The 23,007-nt window shown below is 41.3% G+C and overlaps 1 protein-coding gene across 2 annotated transcripts in view; it reads left to right on the top strand.

The window, feature by feature from the left end:
- Positions 1-23,007, top strand: part of nme7 (NME/NM23 family member 7) — a 110,846-nt gene that overhangs the window by 37,008 nt on the left and 50,831 nt on the right. For both annotated transcript variants that reach the window (XM_078409248.1, XM_078409249.1), the window contains 3 exons: positions 2,085-2,195; positions 6,360-6,561; positions 10,470-10,572. In XM_078409248.1, coding sequence (XP_078265374.1) covers positions 2,085-2,195; positions 6,360-6,561; positions 10,470-10,572 — 416 coding nt within the window. The remainder of the gene's footprint in view (positions 1-2,084; positions 2,196-6,359; positions 6,562-10,469; positions 10,573-23,007) is intronic.

Below are 23,007 nucleotides of genomic sequence, written 5' to 3'. Positions count from 1 at the left end.
ATCTTGCCCGGGTTACTTGAAAACCAAGCTTCACGGTAACAAGGCATAAACTGGATTTACTTCCAGTTTACTAATAGCAGTATTAAGAAATTTAATTTTAAAAGTGGTTAAATGGATTTTTGTGCGGAGTGTGGGCATTCTTTGAAAATGTACAGGAGGTGCATATCTGGTTTCTGGGTTGCATATCTGGGTTGGGACCCTACTTTAAAAGTAAACGCTGATGGTCATAAACATCGCAAAAATTCCCACGCTTACCTGACCGTCAGACTGTCGCCTCCAATCTACCTGTCAAATGTCCTGACGGTAAATAAATTGGTTAAACACAAGTATTTTATGGTACTTCAAATGACTTTACTTATTTTAATATTATGTGCTTCTAAATGCATTTGCGACAACCTAACAAACCTGGCGACAGCATGCGACAGCGCCCGCAATAAGCAACGATACCTGGCGACAAGCCAGCTGTCGCCGCGAAATTTCACTCCGGTTGATTTCTCAGCGACGCGCTGAGATTCACTACGATTCTTGGAAGACTCCTCACGATCATGCCCGCGACACCCCGGCGAACTGTCGGCGACAGCCTAGTCGCCGGCAGTCGCCTTAAAATCGCCTAAGTGGGACAGGCCCTTAACTCTGTTTCTCTTTCTGTGGATGCTGCCTGACTTACTCAGTGCTTCCACCATTTTCTGTTTTTTGTTTCAGATTTCTAGCACCTGCAGATTTTTGATTACTAGTTGTTGTGAAATGCCCCTTAAATCGGCAGATTGTCTGCTCTGTCGTTTACCTTGATGAGGTAGAATTTTTTCTGCTTTGAAATCATTGCTGCAGTCAGAGCTATAACAGGCTTGTGTTCAACTGTTTTCTCTTTGCCCTCCCCACCCCCTTTCCTTCCCATTGCAACTGGAGAGCCGACAAGCTTTATTGTTCAGCTGTCTATACTGTAAACCTGAGTGCTGTTCTTGGTGTGTTGCTAGTAATTTTAAGGGCAGTAAGCTGTTTAAATGTTTGCAAGCTGCTTCCTACTGTAGAGGAAACTCCAGGATTTTAAAAATCTACGATTTGAACAACACACCCAGCCAATTTGAAATGGATCTGCAGCGTTTAGTAATAGAGTCCAGCATTCTCCTTCCTTGAAAGTATAATTTCCAATAATTTTGTTCTGACAATAAATATACTAAATTTGTAATGACAGTATTGAATGGCAATAGATAGTTGATTGGAAGTCTCCTAAATATTAAAGGGTGGCACAGACGCACATTGGTAGAGCTGCTGCCTTACGGTGCCAGAGACACTGGTTTGATTCTGACTATGGGTGCTGTCTGGACAGTTTGTACCTTCTCCCTGTGACCACGTGGGTTTTCTCCAGGTGCTCTGGTTTCCTCCCACAGTCCAAATACATACATTTCTGTTGGTTAAAAAAAATATTGTAAAATGTCCCTAGTGTGTAGGATAGTGTCAAAGCACGGGGTGATCGCTGGTCAGCATGGACTCAGTGGGCTGAAGCACCTGTTTCTTCACTGTATCTCTAAAGTCTAAGTCTAAAATCATATAACTTGCAGAGGGGGTAGTTGAGGCAGATACTATCACAACATTTAAAAAACATTTGGACAGGTACATGGATAGGATAGGTTAGAAGGATATGGGTCAAACACCGGCAAGTGGGACTAATGTAGATGCAGCCTGTCGGTCGGTGTGGGCAAGTTGGGCCAGAGGGGTCTGTTTCCACACAGTATGGCTCTCTGACTCTAACTAGCAGTTTTCCTGTGCCATTACCAGTAAATTAGAACAGTGGATTAAGTGATTTGAAAGGACTTTGGGCTTTCCTGCACTCATTTTGGGGCTTCTTAATTTATTGGGGGGTTTTTTTGTGTTTATGTGCTTAGTTTGACTTCTGCTAAGCTTTGTGCCCATCAAATTGAAACATAGGACATAAGTTTGAGATTACCATTTTGTTGTTACTGGTGATAACTGTTAGAACTATCATGATTTTTCAGTTGGAGTGTCTTGTTATTTACCTTGACTGGATTCAACATGTTTTTGTACAGAGTAATGAATACTCTTTATCCCTGCTGATTTCTTTTCAGGACCTTGGGTGTAGTAAAGCCAAGTAAAGATGTTAAATTGGGAAAATTGCTTGATATGATCTACTCATCAGGATTGGTTATAACTAGAGCAAAAATGATCAACTTAACAAGGTAAGTAGTTCGCCACTGATGCCAAGGGAAATTTTTACAGTATTTTGATTTGTTGAATTTTGAAAACATATTTTGTGATATAGTGGTACACTGTTAAGGGCAACAAGCTCCTTTACTCTGGGGGAAAATAAATAGGCGGTATTTCCTGGCACTATTTGTAGTTAAACTTTTGGAGTCATTACAGTGCATATGGAGGCCATTTGTCAATATGGTCTTCATTGGCCCTCTTTACAGCAACCCAGCCAGTCTCATCTCCCTGATCTATCCCTGTAACCAATTGGCTATTTCCCTCTAGTGACTATCTAATTTCCTTTGAAATCATTGATTATCACCACTCCCACAACCTTCTTTGGTAAGGAGTTCAGGGACATTTATCACTTATTGCCTAAAATGTACTTCCTCACATTCCCACCCTGTAACTCATGTTCAAAACTTTATTTCTGTGTTGCTCTGCTCTTTGTGGCATCAGCTAATGGGAACATCGTGTTAACACAGTCAGTTCCAGTCACAGAACCAACATTGCTGCGTTCTGCTCATGGGTGTGAGGCATGTGCACTGGATATTAAAGCAATAGTTTAGTTTAGTTTATTATTGTCACGTGTACCAAGGTACAGTGAAAAGCTTTTGTTTGGTACACTCAAGATGGCACTGGAACCAGGCGACTCTTTGTGGGCTGGTCCCAGAAATGGATCTGCTATCATACATTACCAATGCTGCACTCTTTTAAATCTTTATTTATCTGTACACTGTGGACGGCTTGATTGTAATCATGTGTAGTCTTTTCGCTGACTGGATAGCACGCAACAAAAAAGGGTTTCAATGTATACGTGACCACATAAACTGAACTAAACTAGTGTGATAAGTGGGAGACGTGGGCAGAAGGTAGAGAGTTATTCTTTCTGACGATGATGGTGAGGGAAGAATCTACATAGGAGGCAAGAGTAGACCAAGGATCAATTTCTTTTGAGGGAATTTGGAGGGAAGTCTGGGCATGAAATGAGAAGCTATGTGACTGCAACTGGTGATTGTGACTCGATAAATAAGAGTTGAGCCACTCAACGGCAGTCCTGCCTAAATTAATGATCAGGGAAAGGCCTATGAAGAAGAATGGGGTGGCCAACTACTTCATAGGTTGAGAAGGATGATTTAAAATTAATGTGCTGGATGAAAGCCTGACTGATGGAAAAATTATGATTCCAAAGATTAATGACTTGAGTCATGTTTTTATTCCAAATTGTTATGAGCTTTCCGATTTTGATGTCTTATTATTTACATTTAAACACAAGTTAATTCTGAAGAGAATCCCTGGATGTAAAATCATAAGTGAAGTTGCAGCTATTTCATCTGCCCACAATACAGATGTTCACACAAAAATACATCATTGTGTGCTTTCGATCTCCTAACCAATTTGATAAACAAATTAGAAACACAAAGAACTGCAGATGCTGGAATTTTGAGAAAAGCACAAAATGCTGGAAGAACTCAGCAGGTCAGGCAGGACATGAATGTGCGACATTTTGAGTTGGGACCTTTCATCAGATAACTAGATTTCTGTTGTCCTTAATCTCGTGTCTTAATTTAGTTTGTGTATTATGTGCCTCTTTTAAAAATGTCTCTTTAAAGGTGACTACAGACATCAGCTGAAATATCTTCATCAGCTTCTGCATTATTTTAATTGAAAAAAATACTCACTATTTCTCCAGTTCTACAGTGTACAAACTCCTGTTAAGTTTATATTCACGTAGCTCCTTTAACCCTGCTCATTGTGGCATCCAAAAGATGAACTTGAAAGCAACTAATATTTACTTGTCATGTAATCTTATACAATCTAATTTTGTCATTCAATATAATTATGACGACAACCTGGATTTTTGGAGACCAAATCTACTTTGATGTTTGACCTTACATTATAGGATGAAGCATTAGGACTACAGACAGTGGTGTAGCCGGTAGTGCTGCTCCCTCAGCACCAGAGACCCAGACCTCGGTTCGATCCAGACCTCGGGTGTTGTTCCTGTGGATTTGCACATTCTCCCTGTGACTGCATGGGTTTCCTCTGGGTGCTCTGATTTCCTCCCACATCTCAACGATGTGTGGGTTCGTAGGTTAATAGGCCTGTAAAATTTCCCGAGTATGTAGGGGGTGGATGTGGAAGTGGAATAACATAGAGCTAGTGTGAAGGGGTGATTGACAATTGGCATGGACTTGGTGGGCCAAACGACTTGTTTCCATGCTGTACCTCTAAATTAAACTAAATAAAAGCAGATCATTTGGTAAAATCTTCCTCAACTTTGTGCTACTGCGTATATTAACAGCAGACAACATGAGAATTGAAACCTTTAATTATTATGATCATATCTTGGGGTATTTTACTAGGTTCTAGATGCTGTGTAAATTTCCTTTGTTGTTAAGTAACGGTCAGAGTATTTGTTTTGCCAAAGTAATCTTGCAGTATTCATTCATAACAATATCTGAAGTTATATACAACAAAGACAGAATTTAATTGCACTTGTCTCTCATTCTGTGAGTCTTGTTGCGGAAATGCTGACTACTCAACAAGACTTTCATGCTGTTTTATATTTATTGTGTTTAAATTCAGCATAATTTGTTTTCTTATAATATGTCTTAACATAAAATTGTATGTGCATGTTTAGCTTATTAGCATGAGTGAAGTCAAGCCAAGTTTTTTAGGAAATAAGATTGCACAAGGTATTCGCTGCTGGGAATACTGTATTTGTGCTTTTAGTTCCTGTAACTGTGACATTATGCAGTCATGATCTAAGAGAGTCTACAGGCTTATTAAGCCAACAAGGGTGACCCGGGAAAGAAGAGGGCCTCCTAAAGATCAGCATGGCTGTGTTTGTGTGGTGCCACAAGAGATGGGAGAGACATTAAATGAAAAATTCTCATCTCTTTTTACTGAGGGGAAAATCATGGAAGCTAAGGAATTGACGCATGTGAATTGTGATGTCTTGGATCATGTATACCAATTACCAAATGGCTTGTTGCCCAGCTATAGGAGGGATATAATTAAGAAGAAATTCAGCAGGATGTTGTCTGGGCCTGCAAGCTTGCTTTGGGAGAGACTGGATAGTGTGGGACCTTTTCTTTGGAGCATAGGAGGCCGAGGGGTGATCTTATTGATCACGAGGGGCATGGAGGATCACAGTTTTTATCCCAGGGTGGAGGAATCTAAAACTAGACGGCATAGGGCTAAGATGAGAGGGAAAAGATTTAAGAGGGACATCAGGGGCAACATTTTGAGGGTAGTCTATATCTGGAACAAGTTGCCAGGGAAAGCCATCGAAGCACATACAATTACGACTTTTAAAAGACATTTGGACAGATATATGGATAGGAAGGGTTTAAGGGGCGATGGGCCAAATGCAGGCAGATGGAACTAGCTCCTCTGATTTAATCAGAAGAAGACAACATACACAATGGCCTCAGGACATGGTGGCCTGAATAGCCTGTTTTTTGTGCTGTATAGCTCTGCCTCTATGATGTAATTGTATCTTGAATGCAGAATAATAAATATTATGAGTTTATGTTACATTTGTACAGGACATTGGTAAGGCCATGTTTGGAGTATTGTGTTGTTTTGGTCACCCTTTTATAGGAAATATGTTGTACAGCTGGAAAGGGTGCAGAGAAGATTTATGGGGATGTTTTCAGGACTCCAGGGCCTGAGCTACAGGGAGAGGTTGGTAGGCTAGGACTTTATTGCTTGGAGCGCAGGAGGATTAGGGGTGATCTTATAGAGACGTAAAATCATGATGGAAATAGATAGGGTAAATGCACCGTCTTTTACGTAGAGTATGGGAATCGAGAACCCGAGGATGTATGTTTAAGATTAGATAGGAAAGATTTAATAGGAACCTGAGGGACAACTTTTTCACTCAAAGCGTGGTGGGTATATGGAATGAGCTACCAGAAGAGGTAGCTGAGGCAAGGACATTTAACTCAACCCTATCACAATATTTAAAAGACATTTGGACAGGTACATGGATAGGAAAGGTTTAGAAGGATATGGGCCAAACGCAGGTAGATGGGACTAGTGTAGGAAAGGGCATGTCAGTTGCCATGGGCAAGTTGGGCCGAAGGGCCTGTTTCTATGCTGTATGACTCTATGACTATAATAATGTCATTTTTGTTCAATTTCAGTGATCTCCTTCAGTACTTAAGCTGTGGTCCTGCAGTTGCACTAGAAATTTTGGGAGATGAGGCAGTATCTGCTTGGAAGAACCTAATTGCTTCTGGAAGTGCAAACAGGGCACAAAATCAAGCAAGTGTGCGGGCACTTTATGGAATTGGTGATGTCAGGAATAATGCCTATGGCTCTGAATGTGCTACATCTGCAGCTCGAGTAAGTTTCTTTGTGGGGTGGGAGGGAGGGCTGAAAGAAAATGGCAATGTACTGCATTTGTTTCTCTTGCTATATTTAACAGTGCAGAGTTAACTTGTCTGCTGGTAACTGGGTGAGATTTATCAGATTTTTTTTTTCCTACCCAAATATATTTACTGAATAGTTCTTTATTCTTAAGTATTCTTAAGGCCATTTAATTCCTTCTAGCAAATGCCAATTAATTATTTCATAATTATACTTTGTAGTTTAACATAGTTTATCGTATTATCAATGCTGATGTTTGTCTATTGATATGTCTCACTGGATAGTTTACTCTCCTGAAAACTTTTAAAACTTTGTCTTTCAAAACTTTTAATTTTTCCTAGGTTGTAAATATGTTTACCTAGAGCAATAAGGAATCTAGAGCACAAAACACAGTAACAGCTGGTCAGGCAGTGTCTGTGGCTAGGCGACGTTTTGGGCTGGGACGCAGTTTCTTGCGTCTCTCTAAGGAATCCTATTTGAGTTAATTCCCATCATGTGTTGATTAATGCAAATCTGTATATTATAGACAATAGGTGCAGGAGGAGGCCATTCGGCCCTTCGAGCCAGCACCGCCATTCAATGTGATCATGGCTGATCATTCTCAATCAGTACCCCGTTCCTGCCCTCTCCCCATACCCCCTGACTCTGCTATCCTTAAGAGCTCTATCTAGCTCTCTCTTGAATACATTCAGAGAATTGGCCTCCACTGCCTTCTGAGGCAGAGAATTCCACAAATTTACAACTCTCTGACTGAAAAAGTTTTTCCTCATCTCAGTTCTAAATGGCCTACCCCTTATTCTTAAACTGTGGCCCCTTGTTCTGGACTCCCCCAACATTGGGAACATGTTTCCTGCCTCAACATTAGCTACCCTCCAATATACAGGAACTAATCCTGAATCTATTGAACATTGGAAAATGATCACCAATGCGTCCACAATTTCTAGCGCCACCTCCTTAAGTACTCTGGGATGCAGACCATCAGGCCCTGGGGATTTATCAGCCTTCAGTCCAATCAGTCTACCCAACACCATTTCCTGCCTAATATGGATTTCCTGCAGTTCCTCCGTCACCCTAGGATCTCTTGCCACTAGAACATCTGGGAGATTGATTGTATCTTCCTTAGTGAAGACAGATCCAAAGTACCGGTTCAATTCGTCTGCCATTTCCTTGTTCCCCATAATAAATTCGCCTGCTTCTGTCTTCAAGAGACCCACATTTGCCTTGACTATTTTTTTCCTCTTTACATACCTAAAAAAGCTTTTACTATCCTCCTTTATATTATTGGCTAGTTTACCCTCGTACCTCATCTTTTCTCCCCGTATTGACTTCTTAGTCATCTTCTTTTGCTCTTTAAAAGAGCCCCAATCCTCTAGCATATTCTGTCTGAAAATCTGATTCATAAGAACAAAGGAGCAGCAGAAGTAGGTTTTGTGGTTTCTCGTCGTCTGCTCCGCCATTTGATAAATTGTGGCTGATCTTTTATCCCTTTTTTTTTGTATTACACCAGAGTGGGCCGAGGGATCTGTTCCTGTGCTGTACTGGTCTATCCATGTAGAATCATGGAACTGCAGTTGCTGGGTTACAAAAAAGGACACAAAGTCCTGGATTAACTCAACGGGCCAGGCATTGTCTCTGGAGAATATGGATATGTGACTAGTATAGATGGGACATGTTGGTTGGTATGGGCCAGTTGGGCTGAACGGCCTGTTTCCACGCTGTATGACTCTATGACTCTAAGTGATATTTTGGGACAGAACCCTTCTTCCACAAAGTGCTGGAGTAACTCAGCGGATCTTGTAGCATCTCGGGAGTACAAAAAAGGGTCCTGGCCCAAAATGTCACCTATCCATTTTCTCCAGCGATGGTGCCTGACCCACTGATGTATTCCAGCACTCTGTGTCTTTTTTTTGTCTATCCATGGTTTCTTTAATAACTAAAATCTATTGGGTTTGTGCTTGAACATACTTGACAGATGAGCTCCCTTACATCTATCAGATAATGCACCTCCTCTTCCACAAGTGTGTATTTTCTGAGGTAGGGTCACCAGACTGTAAACAGTATTTCAGATGCAGTCTCAACAGGTCTCTATCATATTGGAGAAAACCTTTCAGATCTTCTTGCAATAAAAAACAAGAAGTTCATTGTAGTGGTATTTAGAAAGCTTTTAGATAGAATATGCAGGGAATGGAGGGACATGGATTACGTGCAGGCAGAGGATATTATGTTGGGCCAAAGGGCCTGTTCTTGTGCCTCTCTGGTCCTTGGCTTTTACCCACCATATCAAAGGCCTTCTGAAGCACACCATGTTAACTGTGTTTTCCTTACCTACTCTACAAAATTACACCCATCAAAAAATGTCAACAAATTTGTGAGGCATGATTTCCTTTCTTCATCCATGTTGACTTTGCTCAGCTGTTTTATTACTCAAATGCCCTGTCTCCACTAACATTTTTCCTACATGATATTATGCTAACTTGGCTTTTTTGTTCTCTTAGTTAGTTGTCTTACCTTTTACTACCCAGTTTTCTACTTTTCTGGGGATTGGCAGCTTTTGGAACTCTTCCAATCAAAGGGCAGAACCAGTGGAAGCAGAATCTTTGAGGAAAAAAAACTAAGGCAGAGTAAGAAGGATTCTTGATAAACATGGGGTGAAAGATTATATAGGCAAGTAGAAGAGAAGATTTGACGTTATAACCTGACCATTCATGATTTTGTTAAATGGTGGATCAGACTTCATGGCTTTGTGGCTAACTTGGTTTTAGAGCTGCTGCCACACAGCAGCAGAGACTGGGACACAATCCCGACCTTGGGTGGAGTTTGCATGTTCTCCTTGTGACTGCTTGGGTTTCCTCTGGATGCACCACATCACAGAGACTTACGGGTTTGTAGGTTAATTGGCCTATGTAAAATTGACCTTAATGTGTAGGTAGTGGATGAGAAAATAGGGTCTCTGGGCCAAAGGTCCTGTTTCCATGCTGTATTGCTAAACTAATCTAAACACTAATTGATATAAATTACATAGTCATGGTCAAATAAAAAAGCAGAACAAACTAAAACTTTATCTAAATATTCATCATCTGAAGAAGAGTCACGACCAGAAACATTATTTATCCAAGTTCACCAGAGATGCTGCCTGACCCGCTGAGTTACCCCAGCACTTTGTGTTTCTTATCTTTAAGTATTTAAGTTTGGAAAATGTTTGTTTTTGGATAAATGCAGTTGCAAAGTACTGAAAAGGAAAGTTATATCAAATTTTAAGACGCCAGAATAGTCATCCGGGAAATTCTGATTCCTATCATTTGCAAGATAAGCAATTTGAGAAAGGAAGAATATAATTATTACTAGAATCATAGACAGAAATAGCACGGAGGGAGATGATTTTTTTTTGTGGTTATGTAATTTCTTTGAGTTTTACAAATTAAGCCGGCATTGATAGAATCATAGGGTCATACAGCGTGTGAACAGGTCCTTCAGCCCAACTTGCCCATGCCGACCAACATGCCCATCTGCCTACATTTGGTCCTTATCCCTCTAAACCTGTCCCATGCATGTACCTGTCTAAATATTTCTTAAACATTGTGATAATGCCTGCCTCAACAACCTCCTCCAGCAGCTTGTACCATACACCCACTGCCTTGTCCGTTAAAAAAGTTACCCCTCAGGTTCCTATTAAATATTTTCCCTCACCTATGACTTGACTATCCCAGATCATAGTTTAGACGAATGAGTGGTGATCTTATGGAAAAGTGAGATTTCAAACGAGATTGATGAGGTAATTGCTGAGAGGCATGTTTGTTGGGATAAGGGCAGAAGTTGCTTTTGTTTTCGATATATATAAAAAATAACTGAATAGATCAATAAATTATTTTTTTATTTTTTAATAGGAACTAGACATTTTCTTCCCGTCACCCGGCAAAGGACCGTTAAATACAGCAAGTTGTACTGATTGCACGCTGTGTATTATCAAACCACATGCTATTGCTGAAGGTAAGCTTCCGATTTCAAAAAGCATTTCCTTGAAAAGGAAAATAACTCTGTATATCTTTTTGAAATAAGATATAATATTTCAGTTGAAAATTTGTTTCTCTATTTATCTAGATAACAGGTTATGTAAGAATTGTATCTAAGCCGATAAACTGAATCATTACTATTGGAAGTGATGATTAAAATCACTTCAGATAAAATCATTTCAGATAATTGTAAAACCTAACCTTCCATACTCCCTGGTTTAAAAATGAAAACAAAAAATATTTTTGTACCCTTTAGTAATAAATGTGGGTGCAGATAATGTAGTTTATGGGTGAGGTGTAATCTACCTGTGTGATGGAGAGTTTTTTGAAATCTCTACATGTACTAATTTTTGGGCACAGTATTAATGGACTTGGCAGCTGATTTGGGTATAGGAAGATCTGGTTAACAGTAATGAAAGGGTTATCACTGGTCTGGTTGTCAGCTAGTTTTATTTATGTCTTAGTCCTATATCCATTGATGTTTTTAACTATAAAGCATCGAACTATCTCAATTTTTAATTTTCAGTTGAGCTAACGTCATCAGCTTTTTGGGGATGAAAGTGGAGTGGCGCGGTGGTAGAGTTACTGCCTTACAGCGCCAGAGACCCGGGTTCGATCCTGACCTCGGGTGCTGACTGTGCAGAGTTTGTATGTTCCCCTTGTGACCCTGTGGGTTTTCTCCAGGTGCTGTGGTTTCCTCCCACATTCCAAATATATACAGGATTGTAGGTTAATTGGCTTCTGTAAATTAGTCCTTAGTGTGTAGGATAGAACTAGTGTACCAGCACTAGTTGGCCGGCACAGACTCAAGTGGTTGAAGGGACTGATTCCACGCTATATCTCTAAACTCAGCTAAACTAAAGATTAGATTCCCTTATCCTAGATATTCTCAGCAGACTAAAGTAGTTTATTTTACTATCAAAGCTCCTTGTATCATGGTAAACCTAGTCAACACAATGTACATCGTTCTCTACTCCAGCCGTGCAATTTGACCAGCACTGGGTGCCTCCAAGGATACCTCTAGTATCCTTCATACGGTGCAAATCCAGACAAATGCAATGCTCCACATGCAAAAAAAAACTGGATCTTAATAAAACTAAGGATTCATTTTCTTTTCCATTCTGCTTTCTGCCCCCTTGAGATAAATGCTTGTATTCTAATGAGCTTATTTTTGAACCGCAGCACCAAGAGTGCATTTGTGACTATACAAGCCACTTCTAGCAAACAAAGCAATTGGGTCAACTAATTACTGACCCAACCAAGCGCAAATTTCTGAACATCATTGATCTGCATGCAGCGACCACAGTAATGCATGAATTCATTGATAGTCCAGTATCTCTGCTCTCTTTCAGAATTAGTGTGCTGGGCTTCTTGACTACGAACAAAAATCTTAACTCCCACAAAAATCTTTACTCCAACAAAAATCTTTACTCCAACAAAAATCTGATATTCAGAAGGGGTTGGAGTTTGATATGCCTGCAAAGGAGATAGGTTAGGAGATAAGTAGGCATGCAGGAGCAGCAGGCAGTGAAGAAAGCAAATGGTATGTTGGCATTCATAGCGAGGGGATTTGAGTATAGGAGCAGGGAGGTTCTGCTGCAGTTGTACAGGGCATTGGTGAGACCACACCTGGAGTATTGCGTACAGTTTTGGTCTCCTAATCTGAGGAAAGACATTCTTGCCATAGAGGGAGTACAGAGAAGGTTCACCAGATTGATTCCTGGGATGGCAGGACTTTCATATGAAGAAAGACTGGATAGACTCGGCTTGTACTCGCTGGAATTTAGAAGATTGAGGGGGGATCTTATAGAAACTTACAAAATTCTTAAGGGGTTGGACAGGCTAGATGCAGGAAGATTGTTCCCGATGTTGGGGAAGTCCAGAACAAGGGGTCACAGTTTTAAGGATAAGGGGGAAGTCTTTTAGGACCGAGATGAGAATGTTTTTTTTCACACAGAGAGTGGTGAATCTGTGGAATTCTCTGCCACAGAAGGTAGTTGAGGCCAGTTCATTGGCTATATTTAAGAGGGAGTTAGATGTGGCCCTTGTGGCTAAAGGGATCAGGGGGTATGGAGAGAAGGCAGGTACGGGATACTGAGTTGGATGATCAGCCATGATCATATTGAATGGCGGTGCAGGCTCGAAGGGCCGAATGGCCTACTCCTGCACCTATTTTCTGTTTCTATGTTTCTATGTTACAGGATTGAATTTGTTCTCTGAAACCACGAAACACGAACATTAGGAAGGTATAGCCAATTTACTCATTGCTGTAAGATAGATTTTATGCAATTTGTAAGCATAGTTTCCATCAATCTAATAACTATGAGGCTGAACATAAGTTTCAAATCACTCCAGCGTTAAGTGCAGAAATGTCCTAAAGGTCAAGGATATAACTAAGCCTTGAAATTTTCCTGTTTCTCATAAGTAATATAACTGACTTGAAATCGTAACTACAGGAATAGGCATTTGTTTAGTTTAGAGATATAGTGCAGAAACAGGCCCTTTGGCCCACCGAGTCTGTGCCGACCTACGATCCCCATGCACTAGCACTATCCTACACACGAGAGACAATTTACAATTTTTACTGAAGCCAATTAACCTACAATCCTGTACATATTTGGAGTGTGGGAGGAAACTGGAACACCTGGGGAAAATCCACGCGGTCATGGGGAGTATGTACAAACTCTGTACATACAGCACCTGTAGTCAGGATCGAACCCGGGTCTCTAGCGCTGTAAAGCAACAACCCTACCACACTCCATCATGCAGCCCCACTTGATGCAAACAGGTTTTGCCCTATCTCAGGATTGTTGCCAAGTGGAAGGGGTTCCCAACAAAATGGTTCTCTGAGCTTGGCACCTATATTCTCTTGGCCCATTCACAATCTTCCACCTGCAATTTTTGACATTTTTAGTCCCGAGGTAGAGCAAAATTGTTTGATCCTTCAGCTATTCTAGCAATAAGCATGGGATGAGGCTCTCGGTTACTTTAACGGAATATCAAAAACCTCACCATGCCAGGCTGACCCTGCAACACTGACCCAGTGCTGCTGCCAGGCCAATTAAGACCCTACATTTTTAACAGCTTTGAAACTTGAAGGATACAAAATGGCGCCAGAAACATGGTGACTCAAGTGTACTGCCTCAGTGTAATCTACTATTCTTACACTCTTGTGCTTGAGTATGATTGTGCCTATGTATTGTAAGATTTTATTGAATCATATGCAAAAAAGGAATAGATATGACAATAAAGTATAATTGATCCATTGAACTGCAGGAACACTGACCTTGTAGAATTGCTGATACTTGTACTGCTGCGATACAATACTGAGCTCCATGCATTCTGAAATGGAGGATTGAAAATCTTCTGGATCCAGTGAATATTCCTCTGTGTATACCACTGCCATGAATAAAAGCCTGCAAGTTGAATGAGTTGACTTGCTTCCGGTCTTTAATTCTGTGGGTCACAAACTGAACTCTTAGCACCCTTGCCTCGGGACTGCTCTGTGTTGCAGAGAGTGTTACAGCTGCACTCGACTGCACTGTCAGCGTTTTGCAAAATTTTGGAAAGAGGTTGCAATCTTTTAATCGATGCTTTCAAACATCCACCTTTAAAGTGCACTGAGCTCATTTGTCAATTTGTCATTTGCCCTTTGGCCAGGGCATGACATTTTCTTCTGGCCTTGTATGTCATGCAGAATTTAGTATTTAATCTTCATGTGAACTTTTCAAAATCTCCCAAAATGACTTTCTGAACCAGTGAATACAACTGCCGGTGAATCCTTCAATACATGGGCGGCACAGCGTCAGAGACCCGAGTTTGATCCGGACCATGGGTGCTGTCTACGTGGAGTTTGCATGTTCTCCCTGGAACTGCATGGGTTTGCTCCAGGTGCTCCAGTTTCCTCCCACATCCGAAAGACTTGCGGGGCTTTGTACTGACCTCAGTAATTGCCCCTAATGTGTCAGGAGTGGATGCAAAAGTGGGATAACAGAACTAGTGTGAACGGGAGATTGATGGTTGAAGTGAACTCGGTGAGCTGAAGGGCCTGTATCAATGCTGTATCTCTAAAACTAAAACTACATTAGCAAACATTTCCTCTAACTAAGAACATAGGAGCAATGTTCTTTTGTTCCAGCTGAAAAATCTATTCTCTCGTTATGTCCTCTGTCCTCTTTGTTTGCAATCTTGATGTTTGTTTTTCCAGGAAAGGAGCTTTGTGTCCCATATCTGCTTTCTCACCATCTATTTTTATCAAAGTACCATTCCCTAATCTGCTTGTACCTGAGGGCATGTGTTGTCCCAAGACCTTGTCCAGATCCTGAATTGATTTCTATGCTTTCTTGCCAGCTGCTTCATTTTCCCTGCGTAAACTTGACAGTATCCAAGTTTCTGTCACTTGTCTCATAACTCACATGAAGCCCTGTTCAACTTTAATCGCCATGCTTACTGATCACCGGCATCTGCTTAACTAAAGTCTTGACTTTATTTTGACAGAGTTCAAAATCCTCCAAGGCTTTGTCCCTCTCTATCTCTCTCTGTAATCTCCTTTGGCCAACAAACATCTTGTGTTTAGTTTAGAGATACAGTGCAGAAACGAGCCCTTCGGCCCACCGAGTCCACAACGACCAGTGAGCACCTGTACACTAGTTCTATCCTACATAATAAGGACAATTTGCCGAAGCCAAACCAGCACGTCTTTGGAGCGTGAGAGAAAACTGGTGCACCAGGAGAAAACCCATGTGGTCACAGGGAGAACATACAAACTCTGTACACAGCACCCATAGTCAGGATCGAATTCTGATTTCTGGTGCTGTAAGGCAGCAATTCCACTGCTGCGCCTAAGTGTCACCCTGAATGTGAGGTGTCATGGACAAAGCCCAAATTTACTTCCACCACTATTGACAGTCGACGCCTTTGGCTCTAACCTTGTAAACTCTATAAACCCCTCCCTGAACCACTCTGTGCCTGCATCTCTTTCTTCCTTTTAAATAGTTGCAATCACCCAGCTCTAGTACTTTACTCAAAGTCACATCCACTCCTGTGTCATTCAATTCAGTCAGCTTCTTCAGTTGGGATCATTGAAACTTGATCTCAATCTCTAAATGAAATCGGGCGCAGCGCAGTGGTGGCGCAGCGGTAGAGTTGCTGCCTTACAGCGAATGCAGCGCCGGAGACTCAGGTTCGATCCTGACTACGGGCGCCGTCTTTACGGAGCTTGTACGTTCTCCCCGTGACCTGCGTGGGTTTTCTCCGAGATCTTCGGTTTCCTCCCACACTCCAAAGACGTACAGGTATGTAGGTTAATTGACTGGGTAATATGTAAAGAATTGTCCCTAGTGTGTGTAGGATAGTGTTAATGTGCGCGGATCGCTGGGCGGCGCGGACTCGGTGGGCCGAAGGGCCTGTTTCCGCGCTGTATCTCTAAATCTAAAAATCTAAATCTTTCCCATATTACAACAAATACAAAACACTGCATCTAGAGGATGAAATGAAATAAATACACCAGAAATAAGTTAATGGCCTTAAAGTATGACACTACAACCCAGAGAACACTGTTCCTTAAATTTAACCTCGGCCAGCACATCTAATTCCATCTTCAGACTTAACCATGCTATTTTAAGGACATTGTGAGTGCACAGAGAAACTGGTAAAGAGGTTTTGTTTGACATTAAGAGAGGATCTGGGTATCGGAAAGTGGTAAGAAAAGACTGGTTAGACTTGAGGAATAATGACTTGTGAGCTGGCTACAGCCTCTGGAAGTAGAAATAATTAGTGCAGAAAGTATAGTCCAGATAATTGGCTTGTACCAAAAGTGGAAGAGTTTATAAGAAATGATTGGAAGCACTGCATAGCTGAAATAGGTTATTTTTAAGGCAGAGATTGACATATTCTTGATTAGTAAGAGTGTCGGGGGTTATGGGGAGAAGACAGGAGAATGGGGTTGAGAGGGAAAGATAGATCAGCCATGATTGAATGGCGGAGAATACTTGATGGGTCGAATGGCCTAATTCTGCTCCTATAATTTATGAATTTATTAAACCAAACAAAGCTTCCCGGAAGTTTGAGTTTTTAACATGACGAAAACCCTGGAATTATAGTTTTGGGGATGGATCCATGTCTGCAAAATAGCTCATGTACAGTATTCCACACAGATCAAATCAAAAAGGCCCATTGATCTAACATCTGCCTTTTGAGCCAAGGGCAAGAAGGATATTATCACAAACCTGGAGGCAAGTCATTAGAAAGTGGAATTCAGAGAAAAAAAAATGGATTGGAATGTGGTGCACTCAACAAACCAAAAGCAATTTGTGCTGCATCAATGAATAATTTTAAATTTCAGATTACGCATTATTGGTGGGTAAATGTAACAAGATTATGGAGCCCAGGTAGATGGATTGAATTGGAACAAAGATCTCATTCAGAGACCCAAGAAACTAGAATACGACTCTATGATAGAATCCTGATAGAATCATACAGTGTGGAAACAAACCCTTTGGTCCAACTTGCCCACACCGACCAACATGTCTCATCTACACTAGTCACCAGCCTATTTTTGGCCCATATCCCTCTAAACCTTTCCTACCTGTCTAAATGTTTCTTGAACGTGCGATAGTACCTGCCACAACTACCTCCTCCTGCAGCTCATTCCATACATCCACCACCCTCTCATGATTTTGTCCACCTCTACAAGATCACCCCTCATCCTTCTACACTTCAAAGAAGAATCCTAGCTGGCTCAACCTCTCCCTATAGCGCAGGCCCTCGAATCCTGGCAACATCCTGATAAATCTTCCCTTTCCAGTTTTTGGAATGTTGGAATCTTGAGCAGAACATAAAGTGCTGGAGGAACTCAGTGGATCGGGCAGCATCAGGGGGAGGGAATGGACAGGGGACCTCTTGGGTCAGGACTCTTTACAATAAATTCACAATGGGAGGTCCTGACCCAAAACATTGCCTGTCCATTTCCATCCTTGACCTGAAGTGCTGAGTTTCTCCAGCACTTGGTGTTTTGATAAAGATCTCATTCAATTGCCAATAAATGAGGAGAGCTATTTCTGTTCCCATAAAGGATTAAAAATAAATCTTACTTGGAAGTATATTCCAACTTATTTTGTTACATTTAATCAGCTGTTTATCCATTCATTTACAGTCTACTTGGCTCCAATTTATTTTTGTAGCTCTTTATCCAATCAATATATTTGTCTGATGCATTTACAAAGAGAGACAAATTGGCTTGTTGGAGGCATGGGGGAAGCAGCCTAGTAAAGTGCATTGCTTCATTATTTAGCATTTACAGACTGCTTATTTACTGCAACAACAAGTGTATGAAGTGTACTAAGTGTATTTACCGTGAAAATGACCTGTTACTGCACTATTCATTCCTTTACTGGAATGGTAAAATGTTACTGCTGCTGTTTGCTTGATCCTTTACTGTTTGGTAAGTTTACTAATCTCTATATCCAAGTTCAAATGAATTGGTCTTCTGCTGCCTTCCGATCAATAGTTAACAGTACAGGTCCACCTGCGATTTTCCGGCAACTGGTGGTCCGACTCCTCCTTTAATCTGGACAAAATCATGAGAGCACACTTGAAATGCACCCCTCTGGAATTCCCCTTGAAAATGTGGCGCCCAGGCCAGGTGAGACGGTCGGTCTCGACTTCATCAGGATTTCCACGCCGATTGGCGGGTTGAATTCACCCCCTGTGGCCGGGGATCTGGAACTCATACTGGCCGGAGTCGGCAGATCCGTTCCATAGCCGACTTCTACAGGCCAAATAGCTGGTTGAATATCCCCCCTGCGGCCGGGGCTCTGGAACGCCGGCTTGGCCGGAGCCGCCAGATCTGTTCCCATAGCTGACGTCCGAGGCCAACTTTCTGGGTCGGTATCTTGACCCCAGGGCAGCCTAAGCAGACCGTTCCAGTACCGTTGGACTCCTCTTGGAGGCTGTGACCTCTGTTGGTCAGGCAAAACGGACGATCCAGAAAGGCTCTGGAACCAAGGGTGCCGGAAAATTGGTAGTGGACCTGTACTTTATTGTCACATGTACTGAGATACAGCAACATTATTTTTTGCATACAAGTACATATTAGATTCAGTACCAGTGTATAGGAATAGTATCCTGAGACAATATACAGATTGCCAGGTTTGGCACCATTTTCATGTCCAAGATGATATACATTGCAATAGACAATAGGTGCAGGAGTAGGCCATTCGGCCCTTCAAGCCAGCACCACCATTCAATGTGATCATGGCTGATCATTCTCACCCAGTAGCCCGTTCCTGCCTTCTCCCCATACCCCCTGACTCCACTATCCTTAAGAGCTCTATCTAGCTCTCTCTTGAAAGCATCCAGAGAATTGGCCTCCACTGCCTTCTGAGGCAGAGAATTCCACAGATTTACAACTCTCTGACTGAAAAAGTTTTTCCTCATCTCCGTTCTAAATGGTCTACCCCTTATTCTTAAACTGTGGCCCCTGGTTCTGGATTCCCCCAACATTGGGAATAATCTTATATGTTTCAATAAGATCCCCTCTCATCCTTCTAAATTCCAGTGTATACAAGCCTAGTCGCTCCAGTCTTTCAACATATGACAGTCCCGCCATTCCGGGAATTAACCTTGTGAACCTACGCTGCACGCCCTCAACAGCAAGAATATCCTTCCTCAAATTTGGAGACCAAAACTGCACACAGTACTCCATTACAGAGTTCTTATCCTGGCCATAAAGGTTTTGAGAAAACAAGTGATTGAATAGTAAGTGACATAGGTTTTTGTATTGTTTCTGAGCCGATTGTAAATTGACCAAAATATCTCAGCAGTAATAACCTTTGTGTGCAGGAAGGCAGAACTTGCCTACTTATGTGTAGAAAAGAACTGCAGATGGTAGTTTATACCGAAGATCAATACAGAGTGCTGGAGTAACTCAGTGGGTCAGGCACCATCTCTAGAGAAAAAGAATGAGAAACGTTTGGGGCAGGGCTGAATCGTAACCTTTTTTTCTAGAGATGCTGCCTGACCCACTGAGTTACTCCAGCACTTTGTGTCTTTCTTGCCTATTCATATTGTTTTGAAAGACAGGCACCAAAAGTGGTTGGAGAAACGAGGAGGAAGATTTCTTAATCATTCCTTCACACAATTTAGCAAATGCAGCAAATGCTCTAGCAACTAATCTATGAACTTCTAGTGGTTTAACCTGTATATTTGAGAAATTTCAATGATGTTGGCAGAAGTCCGGACATTAATCCTGCCCGTGAACCAGCTCACTTAATGTGCATCTGCTGCTGCAGCTGATATAATTAAAACTGGGAGTGCCGCACTGAAAGCTGACTCTTGCTGACGTGTGCCAATTGATCTAGAGTCTCCTTCCCTCATGGATTGACCTTCCTTTATCAGACCACTAGGAATGTTGATGCTTGCGGGCTAACTACGCCTGTTTTTCCTCATGCCGAGAGGACAGTAGGAACGCTTCTCCCAAGAATAGTATACATAAAGAAAGAATCCCTCGTCATTCCCCTGCTGCTCTATCACACCCCACAAAATAGACCAGAATCCTTTCTCTGTGACCAACCATGGAGCACTGATGTCCATTACGACCATCTTTGTTGCCTGCAAATGTTCCCCATGTTGCCTTGATTAGAGCATTCAAACCACCTACTTTTAAAGCCACTAATAACTTTTAATAAAAATATGATGTTTAGTTTAGAAATACAGCATGGAAACAGACTCTTCAGCCCACTGAGTCCATGCCGACCAGCGATCACCCTGTACGCTAGCACTGTTCTACTCATTGGGGACAATTTACAGCAGCCAATTAACTTACAAACCTGCACATTTTTGGAATGTGGGTGGAAACCGGAGCACCCTAGGAAAACCCACGCGGTCACAGGGAAAATGTACAAACACTATACAGACAGCACCTGCCTGTTCAGAATAAGAATCCTATGAGTAACTTACAATAACTACTTTTAAAGTTACTAATAACTTATTAGTGGGCAGCACAGTGGTGGAGACCCATGTTCGATCCTGACAGACAGCACCTGCAGTCAGGATCAAACCTGGGTCTCCGTCACTGTGCTGCTCACTAATAAGTTATTAGTAACTTTAAAAGTAGTTATTGTAAGTTATTCTAAAATATTAATAAATAATTGTTGATTATTTCAAAATATCCCCAATCATATGCTATGGTCAGGATCTCTGTAACCTCCCATAGACTTTCCCTGTTTCCTTCCTGTGGGGACTAGGAATCAGAAAGTCCACGGTAGGAATGTTAGGATGATGAGTTACAACAGATGGCTTTTACCTTCTATCAGTATTTCAAATTTTCCAGGTATAGGTAAGATTTATTTATTTTAAATCTTGATGCTACATCTCCATCCTGAATAAAATTTGCTGCTTGCCCGATAGATATAAACATTTAAGGAGAACTTCAGCTGATTTAAGATTTAAAACAAGCCATTAATTTTCACTTTTGGCTTAATCATTTGCTTTATGAAGAATGGCTTTCCTTGGAAATATTCTGCTATTCCTTTGCACAAACAGTTCAGAATATTTTGTCTGTGTCTCACTAGTTGTGGTTTTGTAGCACAAAGAAATCTGGCAATGTAGCTGATTAAGGCTGCTATGGCTATTGCTGATTTTATTCTTGAATGTCTTTTTGCTTTAGTTTTTCTACGCCTGTAGCGATGCGCTGAAACGATTTCCTGATTACACCAAGAATCTTTGACCGATGTAGTCATATTAAATGCTACCCTGGTTTGAAAAGGCAACTTAACTAACTAAAAGATAGAAACTGATAACTGTCCACACCTTTAATAATTATTCAGTTTGGTGAGGGTTGAAATTTTGTCTCGTAATCTACAGTGTCATGACTTTGTATGCAAAAATACGTATCATCTCACCTGGATTTTGAAGTTTCCAAAAAAAACGATTAGTAGCTTCAAATGTTAATGCTAAGGGAATCCACAAATTTAAATGAACAACGTAATTATCTCTAAGTAAAAATCTAGTCCTCAACAATGCACATAAAATAATTATTCATTAAACAAGGAGTAGAATTGAAATGTTGACTGATACTGAATATTCAGCCAAATTAAAAACATAGAGCATAGAAGATAGAACCGTGCAGGAGTAACTCAGCGGGTGAGGCGGCATCTGAAGAACATGGATAGGTGACGTTTCGGATCAAAACATCACTTATCCACGTTCTCCAGTGATGCTGCCAAACCCACTGAATTACTCCAGCACTTTGTGTCCTTTTGAGTAAGCCAGCATCTGCAGTTCCTTATTTCTCCATAGAATAGTACAGCATAGGAACAAGCCCTTTGGCCCACAATGTCCATGCCAAACATAATGCCAGGTTATATTAATCTCTTCTGCCTACACCATAAAACATAGGAGCAGAATTAGGCCATTCAGCCCATTGAGTCTACTCCGCCATTCAATCATGGTTGATCTATTTTTTCCTCTCAACCCCATTCTTTTGGCTTCTCATCATAACCTATGACGCCCTTCATAATCAAGGGCAGCACAGTGGTGCAGCGGTAGAGCTGCTGCCTTACAGCGCCAGAGTCCCGGGTTCAATCCTGACTACAGGTGTTTATTTGTACGGAGTTTTACGTTCTCCCTGTGACCGCGTGAGTTTTCTCCGAGTGCTTCGGTTTTCTCCCATGCTCCAAAGACACATAGGTTTGTAGGTTAATTGGCTTCTGTAAATTGTCCCTTGTGTGTAGGATATGGCTTCCGTTAAAAATGGTAAAGATAGTGTTAGTGTATGTGTGTAAGATAGTGCTAGTGTATGTGTGATCGCTGGTTGGTGCGGACAGTGGACCAAAAGGATTGTTTCCATGCTGTATCTCTAAAGCCTAAAGAGAAGGCAGAAGCTATATGCTACCAGTCTTTGCATATCTATGCGCCTATCTAGAAGAATCTTAAATGCCATTACTGTATCTGCCTCCACCACCACTTCTGGCGGTGGTTCCTCTACTCTTTGTGTAAAAAAAAACGTCCCACATATTACTATTAAACTTTGCCCCACTTACCTTAAAGCTATCATAAAGCTAAAAGTAATATTCCCTTTAACTAAACCGTTCAGTACCATAATAGTATTTACAGTATATCTCAAGGTTTATTCGTATATGCCCTACTGTTACCTCTGGGTAGTAAACTACAAAGCAAGATTAATCACTACAGTGGAGTGAGCCAGCGTGAGCAGGTTTTTTATTGTAAACTATATAATCATTTTCTACTTTGTCTTGTTACTGGTGCTTATAAAAGCTTGCCATCAGGCAATGATCATTACTTTAGAATTAATTTTGTAGTTGGAAAGGAGAAAGTAGTGGTGTACTCTCAATATTGATGGAAGAATGGCAGGCGGTCGTGGCAACATTTAGCCAAGTATGTTTGTTTGGGG

The sequence above is a fragment of the Rhinoraja longicauda genome, chromosome 12, assembly GCF_053455715.1.
Source record: "Rhinoraja longicauda isolate Sanriku21f chromosome 12, sRhiLon1.1, whole genome shotgun sequence".
In the NCBI taxonomy this organism is placed as follows: domain Eukaryota; kingdom Metazoa; phylum Chordata; class Chondrichthyes; order Rajiformes; family Arhynchobatidae; genus Rhinoraja; species Rhinoraja longicauda.
Note: the sequence above shows the minus strand (reverse complement) of the source record. Positions and strands in the feature narration are given on the sequence as shown.